This window comes from Coturnix japonica, chromosome 12 (genome assembly GCF_054131305.1).
Source record: "Coturnix japonica strain WE chromosome 12, WE-NBRP24, whole genome shotgun sequence".
NCBI lineage: Eukaryota > Metazoa > Chordata > Aves > Galliformes > Phasianidae > Coturnix > Coturnix japonica.
In genome coordinates this window covers 14362268-14389101 of record NC_140674.1, presented here as the reverse complement: position 1 = coordinate 14389101, position 26834 = coordinate 14362268, and the positions used below count along the sequence as shown (strand labels likewise).

Here is a 26834-nt window from a genome sequence, read left to right as displayed (position 1 = left end):
GTGCTCGGTGCTGTGCCTGCACAGTGTGCCCTCTGCTGTCACCATGCCTGCAAGAACAGCTCTCATTGCACCTCACCATCCCAGCTGCCACCTGCAAAACGTTGTTCTGACAGCAGAGATCAAACATTTTTCTTACAGTGCAGCAGTCAGCCACGCTGTAGTGCCAGGCTGTGATCTGGGAGCTGTGAACTTCTTCTGGTTGCTCCTAGTCGCTGTGGGCTGCAGCTGGTCTTTCCCTGCAGCAACTGAGGCCAGGGACAAACTGCAGGACATCAGCTTCCTCCTGCCTGCAGGCTTTCACAGCATGGTTTCGAATAGAAAGGACCTTAAATCCCACTCCTATGGGCTGGTTACCACGAGGTTTCATGAGGTTCACCTGTAGCAGCCTTTCAAGGTCCCTCCTGATAGCATTTCTTCCTCAGGTGTAAGATTTTAAGACTTTTCCTTAGAGCAACAGATGTCACAGTGCAGGCTGGATTCTATTATTATTATTATTATTATTATTATTATTATTATTATTATTATTATTATTATTATTATTATTATATCTCATTCATTCCTACCACTCCCTAAACTCCATCCTCGCCTGCCATCTCGTGGGCATCCGCCAGAACGCAGCCAAGTGCCTCAAAACCATCCTGCAAAGCACTGACCAGCGCAGCCCTGGGAGCTGCTAGCAGAAATAAAGGGCAGATATCATCCTTTGGTCCCTCGGTACATTGAGGTCAACGGCCACATTTGGGAAGGCCCCAGGTGCGGTGCATGTATTTACATATTCTGTACTTCAGTGCTGTTTTTACTCAGCATAAGTTCTGCAGCACCAAAGCCAAGCCCAAGGAATGGAGAGGCAGCCCCCAAACTGCTCAGCTCGAGGGAGCCCAACCCATTTATCTGGTTGTGGTCCCATATGAGAAGCAAAACGAGGCGGGAGCTGTGAGCTTTGTGATGTGCTTTTTGTTGCAGATGAAGTCTGAAGGAAAACATGGCTACATCCCCATCTTTTGGGATGTCTGTGTGTGGAATGGGGGTGAGATGGGGACCAAAAGAACCGCTCAGACACACTGTGGGAAACTTCATGGAAAGCATCTGGTTTACCAGCTTGCAGTTGTCTGTTCCTTAGAGGATTGGAATGGCTCAACCCCCTTCTTTGGAGCCAGGTTTTCAAAGGGCTGGCCTGACTGGTTCATCATTTACAGGCTTGACAACCATGAAATATGTGTAGTGCAGAGCTGAGTGTTCCCTCACCTCTACCTGGGGATTAAAGGCAGAGGTTGCTGTCACTTTGGTTGGACTGCCTGGATAAGGCATGACATCATGGTTAAAAAAAGGCTGATCTGTCAGGGGGAGGAAACACAGCCATCATCCAGGAAAATGGTATTTGTTTTGCAAACACAATGGGAAAAAGAGGTCACAGGGATAAGGCCTGCTCGTCTGGGAAAGGCAAGGGCTGCCAGCACAGCCAGCAGCTTCCAAAAGCTCCAAATGCAAGGACCAAGAGGGGCTGAGGAGTCAGCTCCTGACAGCAGGGAGGACCCTGAAGATGGGAGGCAGTCACAGCAGTGTGCCTGGATTTGGGGCCAGCAGGACCTCATCCCACAGCCTCCTCTTCCTGTAAATGCTTTGAGGCCCATCACAGCGAATCACCCCCAGCCCTGTACCCAAATTAACCACAAAAGAACAAAACATGAGCTGAGGCCTGCCCAGCTCTGCCCCACAACAGTGCTACCCACATCACACAGAGATGCGCTCAGCGAGTCCCCCTTGCTTTGCTGCAACTGGTGAGCACAGAGCAGGAGGCATTTTGGGGCTCCCCCCACCCTGAGGGTCCCCCATAGCTTCAGCCCCAGCTGGGAGGAATCCCCACACTCATCCAGCTGCAGCTGGGAGCAGCACAGGGGCTCATCCCCTTCTGGTTTGTGTATGAGGTTGCTCCAGGAGGTAAAAAGCAAAGCAAAGCAAAGCAGAGCTCTCACTGCATGGCGCTTCACTTTTCTTCATTTTATTCTTTTATTTGTACAGCTATATTTTACAGAACGCATTAATGCAGTTTAGACACAGCCCAAACCCTGTCTCCCGAGATTGTTTATAACACAAGCATGTAAAATAAGACTGGAAAAAAAATAATATATATATATATATATAATCCAAAACAAAACAAACAAAAAACAAACAAACAAGAAAAAATAATAACATTCCCAGACAGAGAGTTCCACCAAAACTCCTTCTGCAACATCAGGCTGTACCTTGAAGAAGAAACTGAGCTCAATATAGTCCATACGTTGAAAAACTTCCATTGAAAAGAAAGGCACCGTGCGAAACCACATTTTACATATATACAGACTGAGAACTAGAACGACGAAAAGAAAAGTTACATTTTATTATTATCTTCAATTCCTTCTGCAGCTCGGTTGGTTTAATACACACTTTTGTTTTGTTTTGTTTTTCTTGTAAATTGTAAACCTTCACTTGCAAAAAAATACAAATACACTGATGCATTTATAGACAAAATATTTTCTTACTTGTACAGATGCAATACTTTAAAATATCTCGTTAAGTGCTCTATCATAATAAAGATTCTCAGAGTGGCTTCTGCCTGCAGAGTCCAACTGAGCCTTTAATGCATTTTATATATATTTTTAATATAGCTTTTTTTTTCTTTTTTTAAAGGTCTATATATATTTATTTTATATATATATATTTATATATTTATATCTATATATATTTACAACTCTGCCATAGATTCCTTCACCTTTGGTTAAAAAAGTTAAAGCCCTCTCTTTAATAGCATAACTTTCTCTTTAAAAGGACACGCATTTTGCATACAAAAGAAAGAAGTCTGTTCCCGTAGATCAACATTACATTCCTCATCTTCAAACGGCAAAGGCTGTGAAGGTTTGACTCCAGAGCTTATCAACACTCCACTGCACAGACATTGTAAATGACTCTCTTTCATTTCTATGTTCTATATACAATAAGATCTGAATAATTTTCTCTTTCTTTCTGTTGTTGTTGTCGTTGTTTTCACATAACTGGGAAAAATAAAACCCGTGTTTCTTCTTTTTATTTTTAATATTTTTTTTTATTCTTTATTATTATTTTATTGTTTAGTTCGTTTCTAATGTTTTCCACCTATCTGCACTATGGGTTTAGAGGCACTCCATCATGTGATGAATTGGTTTTGTTTTCTTTTCCTTTATATATATATATATAATCTTACTTTATTCTATTTTTCTCCATTAAAGTGTTGCAAATATCCTTTGGACAGCTTCCCTCTGATCTCCTCCTGGGAAATCCTTGGCCTTCAACAAGCCTTGGGGAGCTCCGGAGGCACCTCGTTGGCTGAGATGCGATACTGCACCTTGGTGTTTGTGATGGCCCCGTGCTTCTGCCTCAGGTGCAGCCGCAGCTGGCTTTTGTGGCGGAAGTGCAGGTTGCACTTCTCACACTGCAAAGTAAAAAGCAAAGGCACAAGGTGTTAAAATCACATCAGCGTTCACATCCATCCCTTGGAAGTGGTGGCCAAGCAGCACGACCAAGCAAATGCCCATCCTTCCCATGTGTAATGTGACCACTGCACACCCAGAGTGGAAAAAGCTCCTCTCTCCATCCCCATGTGCAGCAGGAGGCTGTAGTTTAAGCCATGGCTATCTGGAGAAGTGTAACTTTCTTCCAGAACAGAGGAAGAGTAGGAAAGCAGCTCTGATGCACCGAGAGCTGGCCACGCATCAGAGCATTCCCAATGCTGCAACAAGCCCGTGTGAATGATTTGACATCTTCCCACCCCTTGGGTTTGTTAGCATCCCAATCCCTGAAGAAAAGAGGCTGGTCACTCACATGATACGGTTTCTCGCCCGTGTGGATTCGAAGGTGGCTTTTGAGGGTCTGCAGGTGCCGGAAACGTGTGCCACAGATCTCACAGGGGTATGGCTTCTCACCAGTGTGAATGAGCACATGAGCACGGAGGTGGGCAACCTGTGAGACAGCAGCCCCAAGTTAGGTTTCCTACCGAGCCGACAAGCTGGTTTCCACCAACCTCAAACCCCAGTTTATCCTCTACATGGCCTCACCCCTGGCCATGTCCCACCCCTGGGTGCTGTGGGTCTCAGAGCACACACCCACCTGGACAAATCTGGCCCCACAGGTCTCGCACTTGTAGGGTTTCTCTCCGGAGTGAATACGTGTGTGGGTTTTCAGGTTGGCTGGTCGGTTGAACTGCGCCCCACAGATGTTGCAGCGGTACGGCTTTTCTCCTGCAGAGTCCAACAGAAAGGACAAGGGGATAAACATCAGCGTGCCATGCACATGCCAGCCACAAAGCACAGTCCTGCCACAGGCCTGATCCTTTTAGAGGTGTCTGTGGCACACAGTTATCATAGGAAGAGAGTAACAGGCAGAAGCAGCCTCACTCCTCTCTGGAGCAGAGTTGGTCTGCTATTATCCTTTTTGGGTTGGGAGCAAAAGAGAAAGTCAGGCAGCTCCATTAGCATGGATTAACAGCATCGCTCTTCCTGACTGGCACCCCCAGTGTCCCCACAGCACTAAGCAGGGCACACACAGCTGCCTGTCAGTCCCCGGCACGTCCCATTCCTCCTTGGAGGAGTGAGAAGAGCCAAGAGAGCAGGAAGCCAAGGCACGCCTGGTGACCCGGCCCCATTCATTCTTCAGACACAACTCCTGCTGTCAGCCCTGGCTGCCTTTTCATGGCAAGGGGGGGAATTGCAAAAAGATTTTAACTAGTTTCTTCAGGCTGGTTGAAGATGAGCTCAATGGGAAGCAGAACAAGCCGTAGCCTGTCCCTTCCTGCCTTTTTCTGTTGTTTAGCATTCAAAAGCAAATGGGTTCCTGCCTGGTGGATTAATTGGACCTGGGGGGGTCAGAGGGCTTTGAACCTACATCATCAGACCCAGCCTGCAGCCACTTGTGGAGCTGAAAAACAACAACAACAACAACAACAAAAAAACCCTACATGACTTTGATTTTTCCTTTTCTCCTGTGTAACGCAGAGGACACACATCTGCTCACAGCCACACGTTGACAAACACCCAGTGCTTTACAGAAAACAAACTCAACCCTGGAGGTGCTGCAGACACCGTACCTGTATGGACGGTTTTGTGGCTGGCGAGGTTCCCCTTGTAGCGGAAGGAGGCCTGGCAGCGGTCGCACTTGTAGGGTTTGTCGCTGTGGACTTGCAGAGAGTGTCTCTTGAGTGAGGCCTCCTCGGAGAACCGGCAGTCACACTCATTGCAGAAGAAGGCTCCATTCTCTGAGGGGCAGAGCAGAGAGAGGTGAGACGGGTGATGAACAGCCCTATGCACCTGAGTTATCAGGCATCTTCTGAAGGACGCTTGGTTCTGAAGCAAAACACCTTCAGAGCTCTTAAAGCTTTATGGTACAGATGCCTTCCATGAGCATGGGAAGACCAGCACCACCTGAAGAAGCAGGCAGGTCCCCTGTTACAGGGCTGCCCAACTCTTAAATGCTGCAGGGAGCTTTGAGCATCACACCTGGGTTACTGCTACACATCTCTGCCCACACCACAGTGGCAATTCTGCATTCCCTCTCCCTGAGCTACAGGCAGATGGGCACACAGATATTGTCTCTGGGCTTGTGGGGTTTTGCAACGAGATTGCAAGGCTCATTATCTGCATTTCTCCAGATGTGCACATTTGGCTCCCTGATAATGAAGGTATCGTGACGGATGCATGAGACACTCTACCTTGCCCAATTCCCATTAGGATCATTACATCTGCCAAGCTTGTTCTCATGTGATAGCAGCAGGGTGGAGTTCAATTTATTTCCTGTCCTTAGCTGCCAGGTTAACAGCAGGTGACTAACTCCCCATAGAAGGTATCTGGATGGTGCTGGGGAAGGGGAGGGCAGAAGCAGTTCCCACGTGTGTGCATCTCACATGTGTGCACACAGCTGGCCATCCAGGTAACACCATAAAGCACTTCAGGATCCACCAGCACCAGAGACAGGCCTGGCAGTCCCTTATGAAGGACACTGGGTGAACGTGCCTCCCTGCCTGCTGCCTGAACAGGTGACCGGGATGCAGGACTCACCGCAGCTGGAGTCGGAGTACTCAGACTGGGTTTCCCCCATCTCCTCTCCAAAGGCTGAACCAGAGGTGTGAAGGCACATCTCCGTGTGTTGAGGGGACTGGCAGCCGCAGGAGCTGCACTTCGACGAATGCATGTAGAGTGGGGACTGCCCCTCAGTGCTGCGCGGGGACCCATCCCGGGACCTATGGAAGGACAGCAACACACACAGCTGTGAGAAGGCTCTTGCTGTGCTTGAGCTACCAGGTCCTTGTTTGCATCATTCCAGACACAAGGAACACCCATGTTTTATGGGAAGACTTCTGAGCTAAGATGCACAGCATAGCCCTGATCAACAACAGGTCCCTGAGCCTCACCCTGCAGGTGCCCATCGTAAAATGACCTCCAAGCTCTCTAGGAACATCCAGGTCCAGAGGATGCTGCTCCACGCTAATTCAGCCTTGCAGTGCCTACAGCCAACCACAAGCTCTAGGCAGTGATTTGGGTGAAAACAATGCTCGGCAAATTCATGCTCCAGAAACCATCCAGAGCTGCTGAAACAGGTCAGGAATTCCTGATGCTGTGTTCCCAGTTCCACCATGAGGCCAAGCTGGCACTGCTATCATGGGGACAGCTGGAGCCCAGCTGATGACCCTGGCACTGCTTCAACAAATGCAGAGGTTTCCACCTGCTCACAACCAGACACCCCAACAAAACATCTATGTCACACACCTCCAAACTCTCACCAACAACATAGGGAGTCCTGTCTGCCAGGATCCACCTTCTCACCTGTTAACAATGTTGTTGAGTCTGCTCGCTTGGGGGATATTGGAGTCTTCTCCATTCACACTCATCTTGGTGGGGGATTGCACATTGAGATGCTCTGGCTCCATGGACTGCTGGCAAGTGGACATGGGCATGTAGGTGCGAGGAGAGAGGGTTCCCATCTCATTCTGGTCAGCACTGTCTTGTTTGGTGCTCTGGTTAAGAGAGTTGAGGACAATGAATTTGTACTTCTTCCAGTTGCAGGCTTTGGGATCAGTGGGGCTCTTGGTGAAGAGGGAGTTGGAGTTCTGACTGATGCGGGCGTTCTTGCTGCTGCTGGACTCAGTGGGAGAGTTGGGCTGACAGTCTGACTTCTGGGGGCTCTGGGGGCTGATCAGGCCCTTGCGGTCCAGGGGGGTATTGGTGGGCTCAAAGTGCTGGCTGATCTCATCCTCTGAAGAGGTCCGCTCCTCCTCTTTGGCCACTTTGTCACAAGAGAAGTAGGGATTGTTTCGGATGGAGGGGACGACAGGTTTGGGACCGGCAGCTACGCTGTAGTGCATGTCGCTCCTGGCTTCTTCAGCAGCACCTTCTTTTGGAGAATAGATGGTGGCGTGGCACATGTTGGCTGAGATGTCGGTGATGGTTCTCATGTACTCCGTGGGGATTGTCCTGGAGCTGTCGCATGGGATCCTCTCCTTGGGGAAGGCACTCACCCTTGAGAGTTCGGAGAGAGGCATCCTCATCTCCCGCAACTCATCATCCACGAGGAAGCCATTGAGAGGCAGAGGGCTGTACCCAGGGTAGGAAATGGAGGATCCAGACAAACTGTTGAATAAGCCAGGTGCAAAGGCCCTCCCATTACAGAGGGACCCATTCTGGAGAGGCATGCCGTTCTCTGAGACATCTCTGCCCCGATAAGCCATCACCTCTGGGTGGTTCAGCATCCGGCCAGCCAGAAACTCTTCCCTTGGGGTCTTCACAGCAGACACCATCTCAGCTTCACTGGAATCAGGCAAAAAGGAAGAGATGCATTCATTTTCAGCACATAAAGATAACTGTGCAGCTACTTTGTCAGCCCTCCCTTCTCCCACCCAAACACATCATGTCAGGCTCTCCAAAGTTCACTCATGGTGCTCACCTAGACTTGACAAACCTTCGGCAAGTATCAACCACATGCTCCATCTGCAGGTACAGCGCCGTGGCCATCACAGCCATAATATTGTTCTCCCTCAGGTTCAGGCGGGAGGTGTACATGAAGTCCAAAAGGATGCAAAACCCCTCGGGGTTAATTTCAGGGTCCAGGTTGATGACATTCAAGTTGCACTTGAGCTGGTCAGTGAAGATGCTGTAGAAGAGGCCACTGCAGAGAGCAGGCAGAGGAAGACAAGCATTACAATTAAGAAGAAAAAACGAGAACTTACTTGAAATCCCTTAGCTCACAGAGTCCTGTGCATGAGAAGAGAGGAGGAGAAGGAGACAATTACAGTATTCCCTGAGCTTCCCCCTTATTATCAAGCTTGGTTTCCTAGCTTAGTAAGCGTCTTCTGCACTGCACTTTTAGCAACCGGCACAGCCTGCTTTTAGATCTTACCTGCTCAACAGCTCCCCACCACCTTGCTTTAGAAATTCCCCTTATTCTGTTCTTACCACCGCTTCCCTCCCCACTCTGACTCACTTCTTTCAGAAGCCTCTTGGGGCATCCATGCTCACTCTTTCAACCCAAAGGAAAAAAAAAAGAAAAAAAAAAAAGAAACTCTGGCAAAACATTTTACAGATGTCTTAATTATCAAATCTTTGCTTCTCCAAATCTTTATAGATTGTCAGCAGGAAACCCTGGAAGGCATCTGCAGTAATGAGGTGAGGTAATGGTGGGATGCTAATTAGAGGTCACTAGGAAGCAATCCTTGACCTGGAAAAGGATTTCAGACCCAACTGGGCTTGAAAATCCACAGCCCTAGAGCCAGAAGGAATAGCTCTAAGGATAGCAGGGGACACAGTGGTCACAAAGAGCTCACTCACCCCTGTGGAGTGGTTAAAAGCAGGGGGAGCTCCCACTCACCTGCAGGCCATCAGCACTGTTTTGTGGGCTCTGAACTGCTCCCGGTTCACAATGATGACGACGTCAGTCAGGATATCCCGGCTTCTAAGGCGGTTGAGATTGAGGAGGACATCGCTCGCGTGGCGGGTGAACTGGATGCAGCTGTCTGCCGGTGAGGCCATCTTGAGTCTGCCCAGGACAGAAAGATGGGAATGAAGAAAAAGCCTGGAGAGCATCCAAAGCTCAGTGGAGAGTCCACTGCTGCTCCAGGATGCCTATAGACAGCCTGCTGCCCTGTAGGGATGCCCCCAGGTCCCCTGATGAGACCCCTGGGGCAGCAGCAAGAGCTGGTGTGTCTCAGTCGCACCCTGCAAGCAAAGACGACCGGACCCTCCTGAGGCTTATCTCATGGCTCCTGCCTCACCCACAGCAGCCCCACCCCAGCCCACTCCTCCCACCACCGCTGCTCCTCTGGTTCATCTTCTGAAGCTCCCAGCATGGCTTCATCCTCAGGACCCAGCTCCCTCACCCAAGCTTGGCCATGGGAATCAAACTGAGCCATGAAACTCCCAACTGAGATTTCAACATCTGCTCACATGGTGGAGCACCAGCCCTCATCCACCATCAGTCTTCTTCCCTGCTCTCAGGTGGCCAGCCCAGAGAAGAGCTATCTCCTGTCTCCCAATGATGGCAGTGGGAAGCAGAGCTCATCCAACCTGCTGGGCTGCTGCCCACACTGCAGCCCAGCCTCTCCCAGCAAGGAAGGATGGGGTGAGTCGAGGAACAACAGCCTTCTCCCAGCACAGCACCCACTGACCCAACTCAGGGATGGCTGTCCCATGACAGCCTGCATTGCCCCATGTCTAAAGTTTGGGTTGCACCTCCAGCACCAAATTCAACACCTGACCCCTCTTTCCCAACCCCACCTCCTCCACCTTTCTCATGTGAATGTATTTTCTACAGAGCAGCTGCTTTCCTGAAAACAAATCTCAGCTGGGTCTAATGAAACATTTAATTCAGTGTTGTGAAGGGAAGGAGGATGGGGGGGAAAATTGAGATGTACATACCCAATGCCTCAATTCACAGTCCAAAAGTTTCTTTCAAACCTGTAAATAAAGCACAAGAAAACAAACACCTCATTAGCAGATAATAATCAATTGGCTGTGGCAAGGCACAAGCTTGCTGTTTCCCTACAGTATCAGTGGGATAAAAGCTAGAGATAACAAACCCTGCACTCTCCAGTATGGTTAACATTTGTTTCTTCCGGTACAATACGTTCTTATCACAACCACAGGCTTTGAGAATCCAATCATAGCTTCTTCCACACCCTCCAGCCCAAACCATGGGCGTATGCCAAGGAGGTTTTCATTTCCATGACTCAGGAACTTGAAGGCAGGTGGGGAAGGGAAGTCAAGTGAGAATTTTCTCACCACTTTTTTTCAGGGACAGCTCTCCCCTGCCAACACCAAATTCCCAGCCAGCACCAACGTCCAAGACCAATGCCACACTCCCAGCACCTCGTTAACAGGTTATGACTGACGCACCAGCACTTGCTGCCTCTCTGCTCAGAAACCTGGACAGCAGCTGAGCTTGGTCTTCCCGAGCTGCTCTCGCCCTTATCGAGCAGCAGGAGTAGCGCTATGGGATGGGACAGCCAGACAGATCCGGGAGGATGCGGACATCAAGAGCCACAATGACTTGGCCAAGATCGTGTAGGAAGTTGGTGGCGGGGACGGATGGGGACCCAAACAAATGCCTTCCTCCAGCTGCTGGAAAAGCATTCCCCAAACCTCAAGCTTTGTCTCCAGCAGCTGGTTGCACGGGAAGCACGGCTGGGACAGAACAGCAAGGAAACTCAGGAGTTAACTCACACTGTTACTTCCACATTTACTGAAAGCCAGCACGCACAATTAACCTGGCACCAGCAAAAGGGGAAGTCCTCAGCAGGAACAAGGAGATGTGCAGTGAGTAAGTGAACCAACCAATGCCAGGACCTTCATCCCACTATTTTTGTCATCGACTCTGCAAGCTGGAGTGATGCAGCGGGACCAGCAGCACTTACAGAGAACACATGCAGCCCTGAACCTGCAGGTGAGATGGATGTACAGCTCCACTCCTGCTCCAGAGAGGCAGGGGTGGGAAGGAGGGGCGTCATTTAAAGTGTGATGTCACACAGAGCCCGGAGGGGTGTTCCAGTCCCATTGCAGCCATCAAATGCAAATCTTCCAGACCTGCTGCTCTGAGCCTGCGCACAAAAAGTGACTCATTTCCCAAATCCTGCAGGCTCTGACCTTTCTGTACTCGCTCACCGCCAGCCACTCGCAATTGAAAGCCCGGGCTCTGCAAAGAGCTCAGCACACATTTGTGTTCCCACCATTTGGGGCTGCTGGGTCACATCCTGCCCTTGGCTGGGCTCCCAGTAGCTCAACCCAGTGTCACAGACACAGGGACTGACCTGTCTGTAAACCAACAAACTGTGAGATAAACTCTATGCCTGTGAGCATCACGTGAGAAGCTGCTGCTGTCGCCAAATTCCCTTACTCACAGCACTAGCAGTCTGCATGTGTGTGTGTGGAAAGGGGTAGATCCAGACCCTACACACCTTCCCAGATCCCCTCTCCAAAGCACATTGTGGTACAGGCAGGTGCATCCCAAGGATTCTGGCTGCAGGATGCAGGATTTTTCCATCCCCTCTCCAGCACAGCAGCATTAACCCTTCCCCTGGCAACCTTTGCACTCCAGGCAGGGTGCTCTGAGAGGAAAGGGCAATAATGAGGAGCGGAGAGAAGTGATGGGGAGCATAGAAGATCACCGTGGGCAAGCACAACCTTCTCCATCCCCACATCCCCCACCCCAGGATGCTCCCCCACGCTCAGCTACATTCAGAGCATCACCCCAACATCCCCCACCCCCAAATTTTCCTGCCCAGTACCTCGGAGGCATGGACCAGCAGCAGTGCTGGTGGCTGCACGCCGGGGCTTGCTGTGCCCAAAGAGGAAGGTCGGGGCCCATTTCAGGGGTGGCCACATGGGACTGTCAATGCTGCTGCCTTCCAGGAAGGCAGTGGGTCTGCCCCAGCGGTTCAGGGAATGGCCCTTCCCTAATGGTACCTCCCCGAGAAAGCCCATTCCTGGAAGGGAGCCCAGGGTCAGTGCTGTCCTCCTGGTGCCAAATGGTTCAGCTGCGTGGAGAGGGAACCCCCAGCTCCACCCCACAAAGAAGAGAGACCCTCACAGCTGTCCCCTGCACCACACAGTGGTGAGAAGCTGCAACCCCCATCCCTCCATCTTTCTGCCATGCACAGGGCAACTCCTCCCATCCATCCACTCCTGCATCGAGGGAATCTCTTTCCATCCATCCATCCATCCACCCATCCATCCATCCTCCTCTCACCCTGCTCAAAGGGTAGATTCCTTCCTCTCTTACCCCTCTTTGCACAGAGGGTTCCCCTCTCCCTCCCCTTCCCCCCATACTGATAATCCAGAGGAGGGCACCCATCACCCCCACACCTGCTCTCCTACCCCTCCAGCGCCTGCTGTGCCGACTCCTTTGCATCACCCCAGAGGAGTGGATGGCTGAAGTCTCTCTTCCCCATAACCTCATCCCACACAGCACAACGAAACTGCCCGCCCAGGGGAAGCTCCATCCTGCCCTCCCACCCCCAGCCTGGGCATACTGCCAGCTGCCCCCCACCCCACAGACGGCTACTAGGTTCCTCCAGTGCTGAGACACAGCCACAGAAAGGAGGTATGGGGGGCTGAGGGTACACCAGCACCCAGCTCAGCTTTCCCCGTGCCACACAATCAGGGGGCACCGAGCGTCCTTTAGCTGTCACAGTACAGTTTTTATTAATTTAGCAGCTTCTGGTTGGCGTCTAGGCCAAAACGTGGCTTGGTTCATAATAAGCAAAGGAGAGACGGAGAAGAGTCCTAGAGCGCTGTCAGCACAGATCAAACACAGCATCGCCAACGCCAGCCCCGTCGTTTTTTCCATCGTACCCTTCTGCAAACAGATTGCACTCGCTCTATCGAGCGGTCTCTGCTAACTTTCAATCTGATCCAATTTCCTGCCAGCAAACAAATGTTTCTAGGAAATGCAATACATTATCCGAACGGGTTTATTATCAGCGTTTGGAACCAGGAAAAACTGCATATTTTCTTGAGCGCTGCAGGGAACTTTATAGTTTGTACTTCAAAAGAGGGTTTAAAAGGATTGCCCTTGAAAGCCAGCCCGGCTTAAGACTCCACATTGTTTTGGTCTTTGCAGAAAAAAAAGCCCCCACAAGGCAGCGCGGGGGGAGCACAGCAGAGCCGCCCCCGACGTTTCCCACCGAGTAGGGCACGTAGCCGGGAGCTGAGCGGAGCCCTTGGGAAGCTCAGAGCTGAGCCTGCTGCAGCTTTTCCAATGACCCCAAGCAATTTGGCACATGAATTTTTCAAGGGAAGGCAGCAGCCACGTCCCAGCTGAAGCAATGGAGCGAGGCTGAGCACCACTCAGCTGGCGGAGTCCCCATCCCCGTGACAACATCCTGCTGTCCCCACTCTGTATGTCATCAACCCGACCCTCCCCAACTCTGTGCTGCAGGGACGCAGCTCAGTTGGCAGGAGGGATCCCAACATCCCGCCTGGCTGCGGTGGGACAAGTGCAGCACTACCCAGGCAAGAGCACATCTGTATTTATAAACCCAAATGAATTTAAGGAGGGGACATCTTCCTTGGGACCTGCACTGTGCTTGTCCTGTGCTCCACCTGCTGCCAGCAGCAATCCCATCTTCCTCACAGAACCCATGGATCCTCACAGGACCCCAGTGTGCAGCCCAAAGGGAGCACATCAGCAAGGAGAAACGGGGGGAGAAAATACAGACCCCAGATTCTTACTTCTCTCCCAGCTCCCTGCTTCAGCTATGAAGCTCCATGGGCACCTCTAAGATTTTAAAGCAGCCTGGAGAACTAAATGCTTCAGGGGTACGTGTGCCTTTTCCCCTGATGCAATGGGAACACGAGGTCTAAAGCAGACTTAAAAAGAAATAAGAATAAATGCAGGGAGGATTCCATTTGCAGGCTAAATTTGTAGTCTGAAGCCGACTGGTCAGACGTTTAACTTTCGGACATCCATCTAACCCAAGTGCAAACTGTGAACTCCTGAGGTTTGCCAATGCCTGCTGTAAACATGGAAACCGAGTGTCACTTTTTTTTTTTTTGCCAAACAGAAGAATGGTTTAAAAATAGATCTAGGAAAGAATACGGGCACTCAACACACAGGGCTCCTGTTTATAGACTCCCGTGCTGCTATAAAACGGAATGAGAGGTTACGAGCACCCAGGCAACTTCCCACCAAATTTAGATTTTACAAACTTCTCAGAAACCTGAAAACAACATTTTAGGCTCCGGCTGAAGGAGTTTGCAGCACTAAAATGGGCATTAAATGGTCCTTCAACCACTGCAAGAAATACGTGGACGGACAGAAACTGCACTAAGAAATGCACCTATAGGTGAGAGCTCCGTTCTGCTCACCGATGGACTTTGTAACAACAGGTTCTTTTTAATGGGGCATTCAAACACATTAAGAGGATATCCACCCCAGCTGCTAAAGCACAAGCCGAGTTTTACCACCTGGCTTTGCAATGGGTCTGGGAGGGCAGAGTCAGCGTGTTTACCCCAACAAAGTTCCCACAAATGGCAGCTGAAAGTCCAAAGGAACAGCTAAATAAAAGCAGCCCAGCTTCACGATCCGTTCTAAATTAGGCAGAAATTCGGATTAAAAAAGAAAAGAAAAAAAATGTAAAGGAAAAAACCAACAACATCGCGCCGATGGCCGCTGTCTCAGCCCCGGCCCCGCGCACCGCTGGATGGCAGCAGTCAGCTGCGCTGCGCGACGGAGCTTCAACCCCCCCCTTGGAAAATACAACACCCCGACCGAACCTGGAAAACATATAATTTGGTCGCTGTAATTCTGCTTCTCTTAAAACGCGTCTGAGCGACGTTATTATTATTATTATTATTATGAGCTTTTCCAGCCTTGCTTTATTTTTATTTTTTTTGTGTGTGTGTGTTTTTTCTCGAATCTTCGTGTTTCTGCGAGGTTTATTTCTGTCTCACCGGGCAGACTGAAGGTCCGCCCCGCGATGTCTACAAAGTATCGTGAGGACTCCTGACAGATCCTCATTTCTATCGTTTCTTTCAGCGGGATCGGGAAGAATCACTTCTCATTCCCACTTCTTCCTTCGCACTAACAACCAGCCGGTTCACCCCCCCCCCCCCCCCCACTTCCCACACTGACTCAGTCGGAACGGAGGGGGATTGGAAATTGGGATTGAAATGCATCCCCGGCTCTTTGATCTGCTTTGCTCACAGACGGAGCCTTTATTTCCCCCCTTTGCTGGAGCGATGCAATAATCCATTCCCCTGGAAAACTGCTCGACACCTTCTGTATATTTGAATGGCCTCATGGTTTGTTTCAGGGGGCAAAAACTGCTGTCTGCGTTATACGGTATTAAAGCAGCGAGCCCATCGCTAGAAGAAAATAACAGGAGCTCAGGTTCTGCCTCACTCTGTTTCTATAGATAGAGAGAAGGCTGCCCTACAGTATTTTCTAAGGGATTTTTGAGCTGTAAACCCCCCCCCTCCCCAAGGAGGGCTGGAGGAAGCCTGTGTTCATTCGTAAAGCTCTCATCCCTCCAGCCGTCAAAACAATACAGCAAATCCTCATTTTTTTTAAGCATTTAAAACCTCCGAGCCCCGGATGGAAGGAGGGCTGACCCCAATCACTGACACTTCCACGGGGTAAGAGCTGAAGCTCAGACAGATGCGGCTCAACACGGAGCTGCCCCGGTCCCACATCTGCCCGCTGCCAGCCCCGCTCTGCACCGACCCCACACTCCTGAAATCAGTAGCAAAAAGCGAAGCGAGGCCGGCTCTGTTTGGCTTAGTTTCGACTGACGGTTTTAAGCCCAGATTTGCCCGTTCCCTGGAAATTCAACAGGGGGTCAAAGGCAGCTTTTTAGGCACATCTGAGAGGCCGCTGCCAGTCTTTTTTTTTCCAAACAAACGCCCTGCTTTCTGTTTCCCTCCTACCCAAGAGGCGATTTCATAACATTTCATACTGTGACTTTGCAAACTACAGGAGGGGAAGGGGAGGGGGGGGGGGAGGGTTAGGATAGCCAGGGTTGGGGGGCACGGCCGAGAGAGGTCGCTGCCGCCCGACCACGAAAGTTTTCACAACAAAGTTGGGCTTTTTCGGTTTTGTTTTGCCTTTTTTGTGTGTGTGTGTGTAATTGGGGAGGGGGGCACTGTAAAAACAAAACACGCTAAATAATAATAATAACAATAACAATAATAATAATAATAATAATATGACATTTTTTCCTTTCGCACACTCCTTTTTTCTTTGTATCTTTTCTTTTTTTTGGGGGGTGGGGGTGAGGGGGGGGGGTCTGCGCGGCGCAGCGGGGCCGAGAGCGGAGGTTGCGCGGCCGCTCCAGGAATAGCGCGTGGCCGGGGGCCAACCGCGCGGCTCCCGGCGGCAGATTTACGAGCGCTGTCCCCACGCCAAACGCGCCGCGGTAGTAAACACAGGGGAAGGGCTGCGCTGGGGGCACCGGGGGCTGCCCCGCACCCCGACGCAGCGCTGCCGGGATCCCCGCTCCGCGTGCGGTTGCGCTCCGCGCGGAGCTCCCCGCGGTTTTGCTATTACGATCATGATTTTGAGCTCTGCGCGCTGTACTCAGTCGCTTCACGCACTTTTCCCCCCGTTCCCAAACGTCGTTCTTATTTTGAGCTCTGCGCGTTATTTTCAGAGTCGCTTCACGCACTTTTTTCCCCCCTTCTCGCTTCCCCAACCCCGCTCCCGTGCGTCGCACCGCGCTTTATTCACAGCCGCCCCGGTTCCCCGTCGAAGCCAAACGCGGTTCCCCCGCCCCGAGGCCGGCGGGAGGGAGAGGACGTGCGGCGGTCGGGCCGGGCCTCCCCGCGGGCTCCCCCCTTCCCCGGGCCGGGAAATGCCGCAACTCTCCTCCATCAGCGGCCGCTCCTCGCCCGGGGCTTGACAGATCGCGGCTCGGCCCCGCCACAGGTTGCAAAAACGCAGCCGCATCGGGGACGGAATAACAACAATCGGAACGCGGAGAGAACGCAATCATCATAGTAATAAAAATATAAAAGCAAAAGGGAATGGAAACCATGCGGAAAAGGCCCCGAGAGGAGATTGCGAGGCGGCTTCGCGCGGTGGAAAAGAACGACAGAGCGGGTGGGGGAGACAGAAAGAAAAGAGAAAGGGGAATAAAAAAAACGAGGGGAATAAAAATATAAAGCGCGGCCCGAGAGAGGGAAGCGGCCCCGGGAGCGCAAAGCGGCTCCGAGAGCTGCGAACCGAACGGGCTGCGGGAGCGGCTCCGCGCTGCGCCCGCCCGAAGGCTGCAGGTGCGGGGACGGAGCGGCGGTGCGGGACAACGCGGGGCGGGTACAACCACGGCCGGCACCGGGCAGCGCTTCCCTCCCGTCGTGGGTAGAGGGGAGCGTCGGGGGTCGGTTAGTTAATTAGGGCCGCTCCGAAAGAACGGAGCGGGTGGTTAGGAAAATAAAGGGGTTGGGGTGGGGGGGTTAACGATGGGAGGATGGAAGGATGGGATTGTTTGGGTTCGGGTTGGGTTTTTTTTGGTTGTTTTTTTTAAATAGATCCCAGCGCCGTCGGGGCACCTGCCGCGGGAACGGGGGGGAATGGGAAGAAATATATAGGGGCGGCTCAGCGCCAGGAGCGGAGGGAGAGAGGAGGGAGAGAGAGGAGGGAAAAAAAGAGAGAAAAAAAAAAAAAAAAAAAAAAAAAGAGAGAGAGAGAGAGAGAGAGAGAATTAAAGGGTAAAATCGGCCGCGGCAATAGAAGCAGCAATCACCTGGTCTCCGGGCTTTCCTAGAAACTCCTTGCATCACCACTTCTAAGAACCCCAGTTCTAAGAATCAACAGAGCCCAATTCTCGGAATTTGAGCTGCAGACTCTACCACCGCCACCAGCGCGGGGAGGGACGAGGACCTCCCCTACCGCGCTCCTGCCGTCACCGCCGCCCCCCCGAGCCCCGACGACCCCCCTCCAAGCCGCGATCGGGGTCAGCGCGGGGGGCTCCGCGGGGCTGTAGGGTCGGGGGAGGCGGTGAGACCCCCGCGACTCCTCGAGCCCCTCCACTCCCCCCCCTTTTTCCTCGCCCCGAGTGGTCGCTCCCGTTCCGCGTGTCACGTGGAGGCGGGTGGCGGTGTGACGTGGGGGCGCGGCGGGGTGGCGGTGCGCGGGCGCGGAGCAGTGCGCGGAGCGGAGGGGTTCGGGGGGTCCCGGGGCGCGGAGCGGAGCCGAGCCCCTAAAGAGCCGCACAGGGCGAGAACCGCCAGAAGCAACGCCGCTTTTTATTTATCCTCACGACGAGAAATGCCTTTGATTATTGTTTTCTCGCTTTTTTTTTTTTTTCGGGGGGCCGCTTTTCGCCTTCCTTTCCCCCCTAAGACTCGAAGCGTTCTGCTGCACGGCAACCGGATTTCACGTTTTTTCGTCTTTATTTTCTCCTCATCTCTTCTTTCCCTATAGCCGGTTGTTGGGAAGCCGGCCCGTCTGCACGTCGGATTCAATTGAGGGGAAGCGGAGCTTTTTCCATCCCGACTCCCCCGTGCGCTCCCTTCCCTTTTTTTTCCCTCCTATTTCCAAACCATTTTTCTCATCTTTTATACATCTCCTTTATTTATTATTATTATTATTAATTATTTTATTATTTTATTATTATGTATTTTTGGCTTCGCTTTTAATACCGGAATCATTAAGAAAAAAAAAAAGAAAAAAAAGACGGTGACCATTTTTTTCTGTATTTTTTTTCTGTATTTTTTTAATGCTTTTTTTTTTTTTTTTTTCTTTTCTCTTCCCAGGACTTTCTCGCGTTTCTTTGTAGCCGTTGTGGTTATTATTGCAAAAAGCGGCCCTTGTAAGTGTGCACCCGGCGGGGCTCCGCCGGCACGGGGACACGGAGCTGCGGTGGGAGGCGGTGGGGGGAGGCCGTGCAGTTTGCGCTGCTCTTTGCAGCCGGATTCTCGGGGGGAGGGAAGGGGCCGGCGGTCAAGCGTTGCTCGGGTATGGAAATATACGGCCCTGGATGAAAATAAGGCGCACTGATTGATCCCCCATCCCTTGAGCCGTGTGGGTTTATTTATTCGCACCGGGCCTGCGGCTGGGCTGGGCTGCGCTGCGAGGCCGCCGGTTGCTTTTCCCCGACGGGTTTTCCTGCCGGGGACGCGGGGCCGTGGCAATTAACAGAGATGTGTCAATGAACGCAACCGGCGCGGCTCCCGCTGCGGCTCGTTCCGGAGCCGTCAGAGCGGGGCTCAGGACGAGACTCGGAGCCGAAATGCTCGGGGCTGGGGGGGGGTGGTGGGGTGGGACGGTGCGGAGAGTTGTCCTTTAGCCCGGTGTGGAGATGGCGCGGCGCTACCGATCGCTCTGAGTCCGGCATTACCGGAGCTGCCCCCGCTGCCACGGACCCATCCCGTTGGCTGCCCTCGGGGCTTTCCTTCTTTCCATTTCTTTTCTTTTTTTTTTATTTATTTTGTTTTTCATGTTTATTCTATTTGGAATTAAAAAGCCAAGTGGGTTAAGAAACAAACAGAACAAAACAAGCTCTTTGCTGTTTGTCGTTCTCCTGCAGCTCGATGCTTTCGCTTTGCCGGGCCGGGGTTGTGCCGCTCCGTTCAACTCCGGAGCCGCTCCGTGGTGGGCTCAGTGTGCGCCCGGTCCCGGAATGTCCCTTGTTTGGGGTCAACCAGCAGCAGCCCCGCTGGGCCCGAAGCTCGGCCTGGCTTCATTCGTGGGTTGCTTTCTTTATTTTTGGCGTTTCTCCTCCAATTTAATGCCTTCTCATTCCTCGCTGCCGGGGCTGCCGTGCTGCGTCCTAATGCCACTTCAGGGCCCTGAAAGCAGCAATGGTGGCTTTGGGGTGGGGGGAGAGATGCATTTCTTTGGGACCCCCCCCTCCCTGCTCCTATTGGTGATGAGCAGATGAGGCCTCATCGCCCCTGGCCCACTGCTGTGCCCGCTTGGCTTAAAGGGGTGATCCCTTTGCATTTGGTGGCAGCCACCTGAATGGGAGATGACATTGAGGGGGCAGCAGTTGGTGGGTTACTCCCTGCCCTAATCCTGCACCAGGGGTTGCGGCCCTGGTGATGCAGGGATGGGGGCATCACAGGGGCTGCACTTAATGCTTCTGCAGGTGCTTCTGCCACAGGGGCTGGGGCCGGGGCCAGGGTACAACTGCTGCCCCAGCTCTGCACTGGGGACTTCAGAGCTGGAGGTGGGTGAGAGGCTGTGGGGCCTTAGCCCCATAGCGATGGGTTTGGAGCATCTTGAAGGCCTGTTTCCAGGTGAGCCGCACTCCTGGAAGAAGTGCATCGTCCTTTGCTAAATAAACAGAGCCCCTTTAGGATATTTTTCTTCGGAAATGAACTCCTTAATTAACTCCTTCAGGCCACGAGCCTTCCTCAGCCCTGTACAAAAACAACAAGTCCAGGAGAGGGACACTCAGCCTCAAAGCCACCACCAGTCCCAGCCTGGGGATGGCTGCACGCACAGGGCTGTGTGTGTGCATTCCCTGCCTCCGTGGAGCTATCTCGTTTATTAATCTAACCTACTTTTGTGTTTTTATATAGATATATATATTGTTTTGGTCAGAGGTCGGTGCTGTGCAGGAACCTGTTCTGTTCTCGGTGCAATCTCAGAGCTTTTTGTGGGTGTCTGATTTCTGTAACGTGCTTCGGTTTCCAGTATGAATGTCACGCACGAAGAATACCATGACAGTGCTGGAGGTGCATGAGATCTTATCTACCTGACATTTCGGGCTTTTTTAACCGTCCATTCACCCAATTTGCATACAAATCACATGGGCTGCTTCCCCCCCCCATCCCTCCCCCCCCCTTTTTTTTTCTCGTGTATCATCACAACAAACCGATTAAGTTTGCCCTCTGACAGCATCAGCTCAAGCATTGCTCAGAGCTCCCTTTTTCCTCTGATGGAATCTGGGGGGGTTTAGTGCTGTGCAGGGACAGCACTCCCATCCCACTGACTGCTGGGGCACTGTGCTGAGTTTCACTTCCAAGTAAACCACACCACCGTGCACACATCCCATCTGCTTCTCCTTAATTGCCACGGGTTAGACTTACTTTTATTGATAAGGAGATTCCTGCAGCACAACCCCAGTTCCCTGCAGCCCCCCTGCCCACACTCAGGACAACTCAGGGTTGCAATTAACACAAACCCTGCTCGGCTCTCGGCCATGTGCCGGCTGCAACCATTGCACAGAACAAAATGTTTCCCTTGGTGTTGGGGAGGCATTGGCTCCAGCAGGGGTGAGTATGAATGGCAGGGAGTGCGGCACTGTGGGGTGCGTGGTGGATTTTTTGTTATTTTCTTCTTTTTTGTTGCTGTTGTGTTTTGATTTAATTGGAGCGATCGCAGTCTGGCTCGCTTCTACTGCAAACAAGGGGCTGGAAGTGGAAAAGCTGGAATGTGGCTGTTCCAGCACACCCCAGGCACACCTGAGCTGTATCTCCCACCCGACCCCATGCTCCTGCCTCAACCCTACAGCCCCCAGCCTCATTTCATTGACCCCATCACACCCCATGCAGAATGCTCAGTGCTCAGTGCTGGGCCTGCAGCAGGAAGGAGGGCACTACAGAGGGATGGAGGGATGGACGGCAGTGGGGGTGTCCCGTGGTGCCTCCCAACTACATGCGATGGCATCGCTCTGCCCGAGAGCTGCTGCTCATGTGCTGTGTGCCCCAACTGGGGCAGTAAGCATTACTTGGATGGATTTCCTGCACAAAGCCCTTTCTGATCTTCCTGGTCTCACTGTGCTCAGATTAAGACCCAGGATATATCCCTGTGCAGTTGCCCAAATTATCGATCTATCCCTCCATGCCCTGAGACAGTGCAAACTTGCTGTTAGAAACGACTTACGGCGCTTGCTGCCTGCCCCATCATGCTGGCACTGGGGGTGAGGCCCAGCAAGCATCGCTCCCACGGAGGTGTGCAGCACAGCACAGTGCCCACGGCTCTGCCTCACTGTGATTTCAGTGGGGTTGGATGGAAACAGCCCCGACATCACCAGATTCTCAGCCAGGGGATCCCCATCCATTTTTAACCATTGACAGGCCAGAGTCTGACATCACCTCGATGGGACTTTGCGGGTCTAGAGCCTTTGTGTGCCCAGTGGTGGGCACCCCCACGTTCCCATCCCACCCTATGTTCCCATCACAGTCATTAACCCAATTTTTTCTCACCTTTTGCCATCGTGAAACCTTTGGAAATCTTTGGTGCTGGGACACCGACTGGTCCCAGTGCTGCAGATCCGACAGCTATCAGCTGTTGAGATTCGAACCCTTCACTAACGCCACAAATACCTCCTCATTTGCTCAGGGTTACTTCAAAACTAATACAAAAAAAGGTTGATTTGAGGAAAAAAAAACCACCACACAAACAGAGAGAATAAAGGCCGTGGATGGTTAACAGTGCTATTTATTTCTTGTTCGAGAACCTCTCAGATCCACAGTATCAAAAAAGCAGAAGACCCGGGGAGAAGAGCGCCCTGAAGTTTTGCCTTTGGGAATTGAAGGGGGGGGAATTGGGGTGATTTTCTGCCTGCAGGCTGCACGCCGGGCACGGGGCTCTTGCAGCTCCTCGCACCTCTCAGCCCATCTGAGGTGCTGCAGGAATTTCAAGTTCTCTGTTCAAATAAAGCACGGGCGTTGTTTTTATCCCCTACACATTTTGCTGTGGTGAGGTGCTTTGATTTAAACATTGAGGATTTGGGGACTGGGTGGGAGAGTCTCCAAAAATCATGGTGAAAGTGGCTGTTATTCGTTCTGCTGCCTCCCGAAATCTTTATTCCTCCTCACCATCCCTACAAGCCCGGCTGGCAACAGCACGATGCCTCTGAGAGGAGTTCAATTAAACTCATTGCCAACTAAATACTTTATCTATTTATTTTTTCATACTAGTAGTGAGAGCGTTAAATAATAGATCTCTGGATTTATAGGCTGCATTTAGGTATGACTATGAATAGCTACAATAAAAAGAAGCAGAATATTCATATGAGGGGGGGGGGAGAGAGTTGGTTTGATATATTTTTTTCTCCTCGTCCTTTTTTTTTTTTTTTTCCTTCTTCTTTTCCCTATTTGAGTTTCAGTTTTAGGGCTGAAGAAGAATCAGATTTTCTCAATTCTTTTTCTGTTGCTGTCGGACGACAAGAATAATCCAGCTATTTTCTGAGACCGAGGTTCCTATGGGATTTCTCCTTGTTTTCAATAATTAAATATTAAAGGAGAGGGAAGCAGGCAGATTGTGCGATATGGACACTGACTGAACGGGGTATTTATTTGCATAGGTACATGGCACACGGGGCAGGATCGATCTCCGAGCCCTATGAAATTGCCATTACCCCATTAGTGCATTACAAGCAGATTATTGCCCATCGAAATGTAACTCTTCAAGTCCTAAAAATAATTTAACTCCGGGATTATTTTTATTTAATCCAGTCAATGACAAATGCTCTGTAATTCCTACAAAGCAGAAATGGGAGCTGGAAGCCGAACCCAACTGCTTTTTTCTTCCTCCTCTCTATTTCTTTTTAATGAGTATTTCCCCCTCTCTTCCCCCATTCTTCTTGCTTTCAGAAGTCTCATTGACCCCTCTGAATTTTGCAGCTCTTCTCTCCTTTCCCCTCCAACCAATTCCCATCACAAAACACCATACTTTACCCTGAGATTTGCCCTCCTCTCTCCCTTAGGACGAATTCCCGTCTCAACAAGTCACCCCGGGAGGATCCCTGGGTACGGCTGTGTTCAATCGAGTGCTCGTGGGGTGATAAATGGCACCGTGGCAGTGTTAGACATGGGCTAGCAGCCAGGTTTCCCTTCCAGCCCACCTTGGCTGGGACAAGGGGACGTGCTGCTGCCCTGCTTTGTGCCTCCACGTCCCTGAAGGTCACCCAAATGCCTAAAGGGTGGGTAGGGCCCACAGCAGCCCTATGGCTTCCCCAAATCCTGCTCATTTTATTTTTATTTTTAAATATATATATATGTTTATTCTTATTTCTGCAATAGTTTGGTTTTATTATGACAACGTGTTTAATAAGCAGTTCCAGGCTGGAGGGAGGAATGCAGAGCTCCTTGACGAGATGTGAAAACCCTGCACTCGTGCTGCCTTGCCCTGTTCTTGCTGGAGCCTCGTTGTGCCCCACGTAAAGCACCCAGTGGTGCCAAGGGAAGGGGCTGTCAGTGCACTGTGAGACCCCAGCTCCCACCTGACCCCACAGAGCAACCCACAGCAAACTGGGTTTATTTGTCCTGGCTTTGGGCAGAGCTGCATAGTATCAAATCAGGAGATACCCTGACCTGGAGCAGCGTGATGGCAATTATTTTTTGTGTTTTTGTTTTATTTTTTTGCATTATCCTGACTTCAATTTTACTCCTTTCTGTGATTTCTTTTTCCCTCTGGTGCGTCCCCCTTACCACGATGCTGCTCAGCAGTGGGGTTAATGCCCTCCTGCTAATTCCTTACATAACCCTGTGGGCTCAGATCCTCAAAAGTATTTGTATGCTTTCCTCCCTTGGAAATTGGGGAGTTTAATTGTCTGCTAAAATTATGATGTTTTGAAAGCAGAGCAGGAAATAACCAACTTGGGGTTTTATGAGCTTTGTTTGCCTCTCTGTGGTCACAGAGCACTTTTACGTACATTTTACAAGTAAAATCAGGGATAAATAGCCCGGTGACCAGAATACAGATGGGTTTGTTGAGTATGACCGGAGAGAAATAGGTGCCAACGGAGGTGAGGGGAGATGGGCTTGGCTTCCTCTGGTCCCCATTGCTAAAATGTGGGTGAGACAATGGCACGGCACCAAAAAGATGCTGGAAAGAATAACCCATTATGGGCTGCAAGATGCTGAGGTAGGAGAACTGTAGAGATCGCAGCAGTGAGAAGCCATCTATTACAGACAACCATCGCACAGCTGACTGCAACCCCCTCTCTGGAAATGGCTCCGTTCTTAGTTTCATTTTTGGCCATGCGACCCGATAGGATTCCTTTCCCTCCTCAGCGTTTGTCCCCTTCAGATATTTCATGCAACACAGAGGAAGGAGGAAGCAGAATGCCGTGACATTGAGGTTTATTGCTGATTCTGCTCACGTCGGTTGAAATCAGTCACTGAACCTCAGCCGGCAGAACCCCGTGCGCTGTGTTTTTCTTGCCTAGGTAATCGCGATGGCAGCAGGGGGAGGTAAGTAGAAGGGAAAAGGACTGATTTTATTAGGTGTTAGGAGAGCTTATTAGAAAAAGGAGGGGGGTTGAGGGGGTGGGGGGGGTGGGAAATGCAATAAAATTATAAAGAAGTGAATTAAAACAAGTGATGAAATCCAGTCCCTGCTGACGGCAAGGGGAGACCTCTCTCCACACGCACCCTTTCTGGGCTTGGAAGATGCCCAGGCATTGATAAACGTTTTATGAGAGCCCGGCAGTACGCGGTGCATCGCTCTGGGAGGAAAACCCCGAGGTACGGGGTCAGCCCCTGGGCCTCATTGGGCTTCTTGTCAATCTGCAGCCTACCTGCATTATTTTTAAGCCAATTAAATTAATTGCTGGAGCAGACGATGCTTTCAGACCCAAGGCAATTTTTGCCCCCTTTTTTGATACCAGAGGGCTCATGGAGCGAGACTGGGACTTGGTTTTGGCAGCTGGGGAGCGCGTGTGATTTATGCAAGAAACAGCAGCGGGGTTGGATGCTGCAAGACAAATATTTGGTTAATTTTTGTAATTATTAGTAATAACAATACCCTGCTCTCTCAGGCACTTTTCATCTGCGAGTGTTTGTGAGTGAAGCCAAACCATGCAGCTCTGCTCTCAGGGCTGCAATTACCAACAACGTGCACACTGAAAGCGAAGCTGGAGGAGGACCAGCCATAGCCAGGCGCTTGGAAAACACGTCCTATGAGACAAGTGCATGTCCCTGTGCTGTGGTGAGCTGGGGAGGTGCTCCCCTCCAAGGGCAAAAAGCACGGATGAAGCTGCCTGTGCTGCTCCTTGCTCTTGGTGTCAGAACCAATGAGGCTAGATGGTTTTGTGCCATTCATCTTCCAAGCCCTCCAAGTGCCTGGGCACTAGGAGCCCACGGAATGAGGATGGCTCCTCAGTGGTGAAGAACAGGAGGATGAGGTGGGCCAATGGCCCGACCAGCACAGCCCTGGGCCACCATATCCTTTTGGAAGCTGCCAACTTGTCAGCATGGCTTCAGGTTTCTGACTGCCCATTGCAGGACTTATTTGCATATGTTTTATTCTTCCAGCTTCCACCCTACATGTGTGCATCAAATCCCCCCCACCATCTTAGGCCAACTCTCTGCCAGAACATAGAATCATGGAATCATTAAGGTTGGCAAGATTGATAAGATCATCTAGTCCAACCATCAGCTCTTGTTTATGACCACTGTAGGCCATATCCCCTAGTGCTGCATCTCCACAGTTCTTGAACACCTCCAGGGATGGTGACTCCACCACCTCCCTGGGCAGCCTGCACCACTGCATCACCACTCTGAGAAGAAATTTTTTCCTACAGCACTGAATGCTGTGATTCACAAGGGCTCTCCCTGTCTGCTTCTCCCTTTAGGAGGCTCACGCTGTATTATTCAGCATCTAAAACTGATCTAAAAGACCAAAATCTAATTTTGAAAATAATAATAAAATAAGATTTAATAATGTGTCATCTCTGTTGTATGCCACTCCGGTGAATCAGAACCGTTTGTTACCAACGAGTTTCATGGTTTAGGCTCCCAGTGCCAGCACAGAAACTGAGCCCAGCAGACCATCAGAGCTTTGACCTGCTGCAAGGATTCAGCCACCTCTGTGTGTCTCAGATCCCAGCTGACCCGGTGCTTCGCTCTTTTATTATCTGTTCACAATCTCTCCCACTGTGCCAAGAGTTC

The 26834-nt window shown here is 51.1% G+C and overlaps 1 protein-coding gene and 1 long non-coding RNA gene across 2 annotated transcripts; one reads left to right on the top strand and one right to left on the bottom strand.

The window, feature by feature from the left end:
* Positions 1-1983: 1983 nt before the first annotated feature.
* Positions 1984-17790, bottom strand: BCL6 (BCL6 transcription repressor). Its single transcript, XM_015871823.3, has 10 exons — positions 17732-17790; positions 9912-9950; positions 8866-9033; positions 7945-8166; positions 6828-7808; positions 6063-6244; positions 5096-5263; positions 4120-4250; positions 3835-3972; positions 1984-3445 (listed from the first exon to the last, which is right to left on the bottom strand). The coding sequence occupies exons 3-10, from the start codon at positions 9024-9026 to the stop codon at positions 3302-3304; spliced, it is 2127 nt and encodes a 708-aa protein (XP_015727309.1). The 5' UTR covers positions 9027-9033; positions 9912-9950; positions 17732-17790; the 3' UTR covers positions 1984-3301.
* Positions 17791-24865: 7075 nt separating this feature from the next.
* Positions 24866-26609, top strand: LOC146758862 (uncharacterized). Its single transcript, XR_014933587.1, has 2 exons — positions 24866-25136; positions 25703-26609. It is a non-coding gene; the product is annotated as an uncharacterized LOC146758862 (long non-coding RNA).
* Positions 26610-26834: the final 225 nt, after the last annotated feature.

Excerpts from the sequence above, each read along its gene's own strand:
- BCL6 (XM_015871823.3), bottom strand. The coding sequence starts at position 9,026 with ATGGCCTCACCGGCAGACAGCTGCATCCAGTTCACCCGCCACGCGAGC. Across the intron at positions 8,167-8,865 it reads ACAGTGCTGATGGCCTGCAG|TGGCCTCTTCTACAGCATCT; the intron begins GTGAGTGGGAGC and ends TGCTCTCTGCAG. Across the intron at positions 4,251-5,095 it reads CCACAAAACCGTCCATACAG|GAGAAAAGCCGTACCGCTGC; the intron begins GTACGGTGTCTG and ends TGGACTCTGCAG.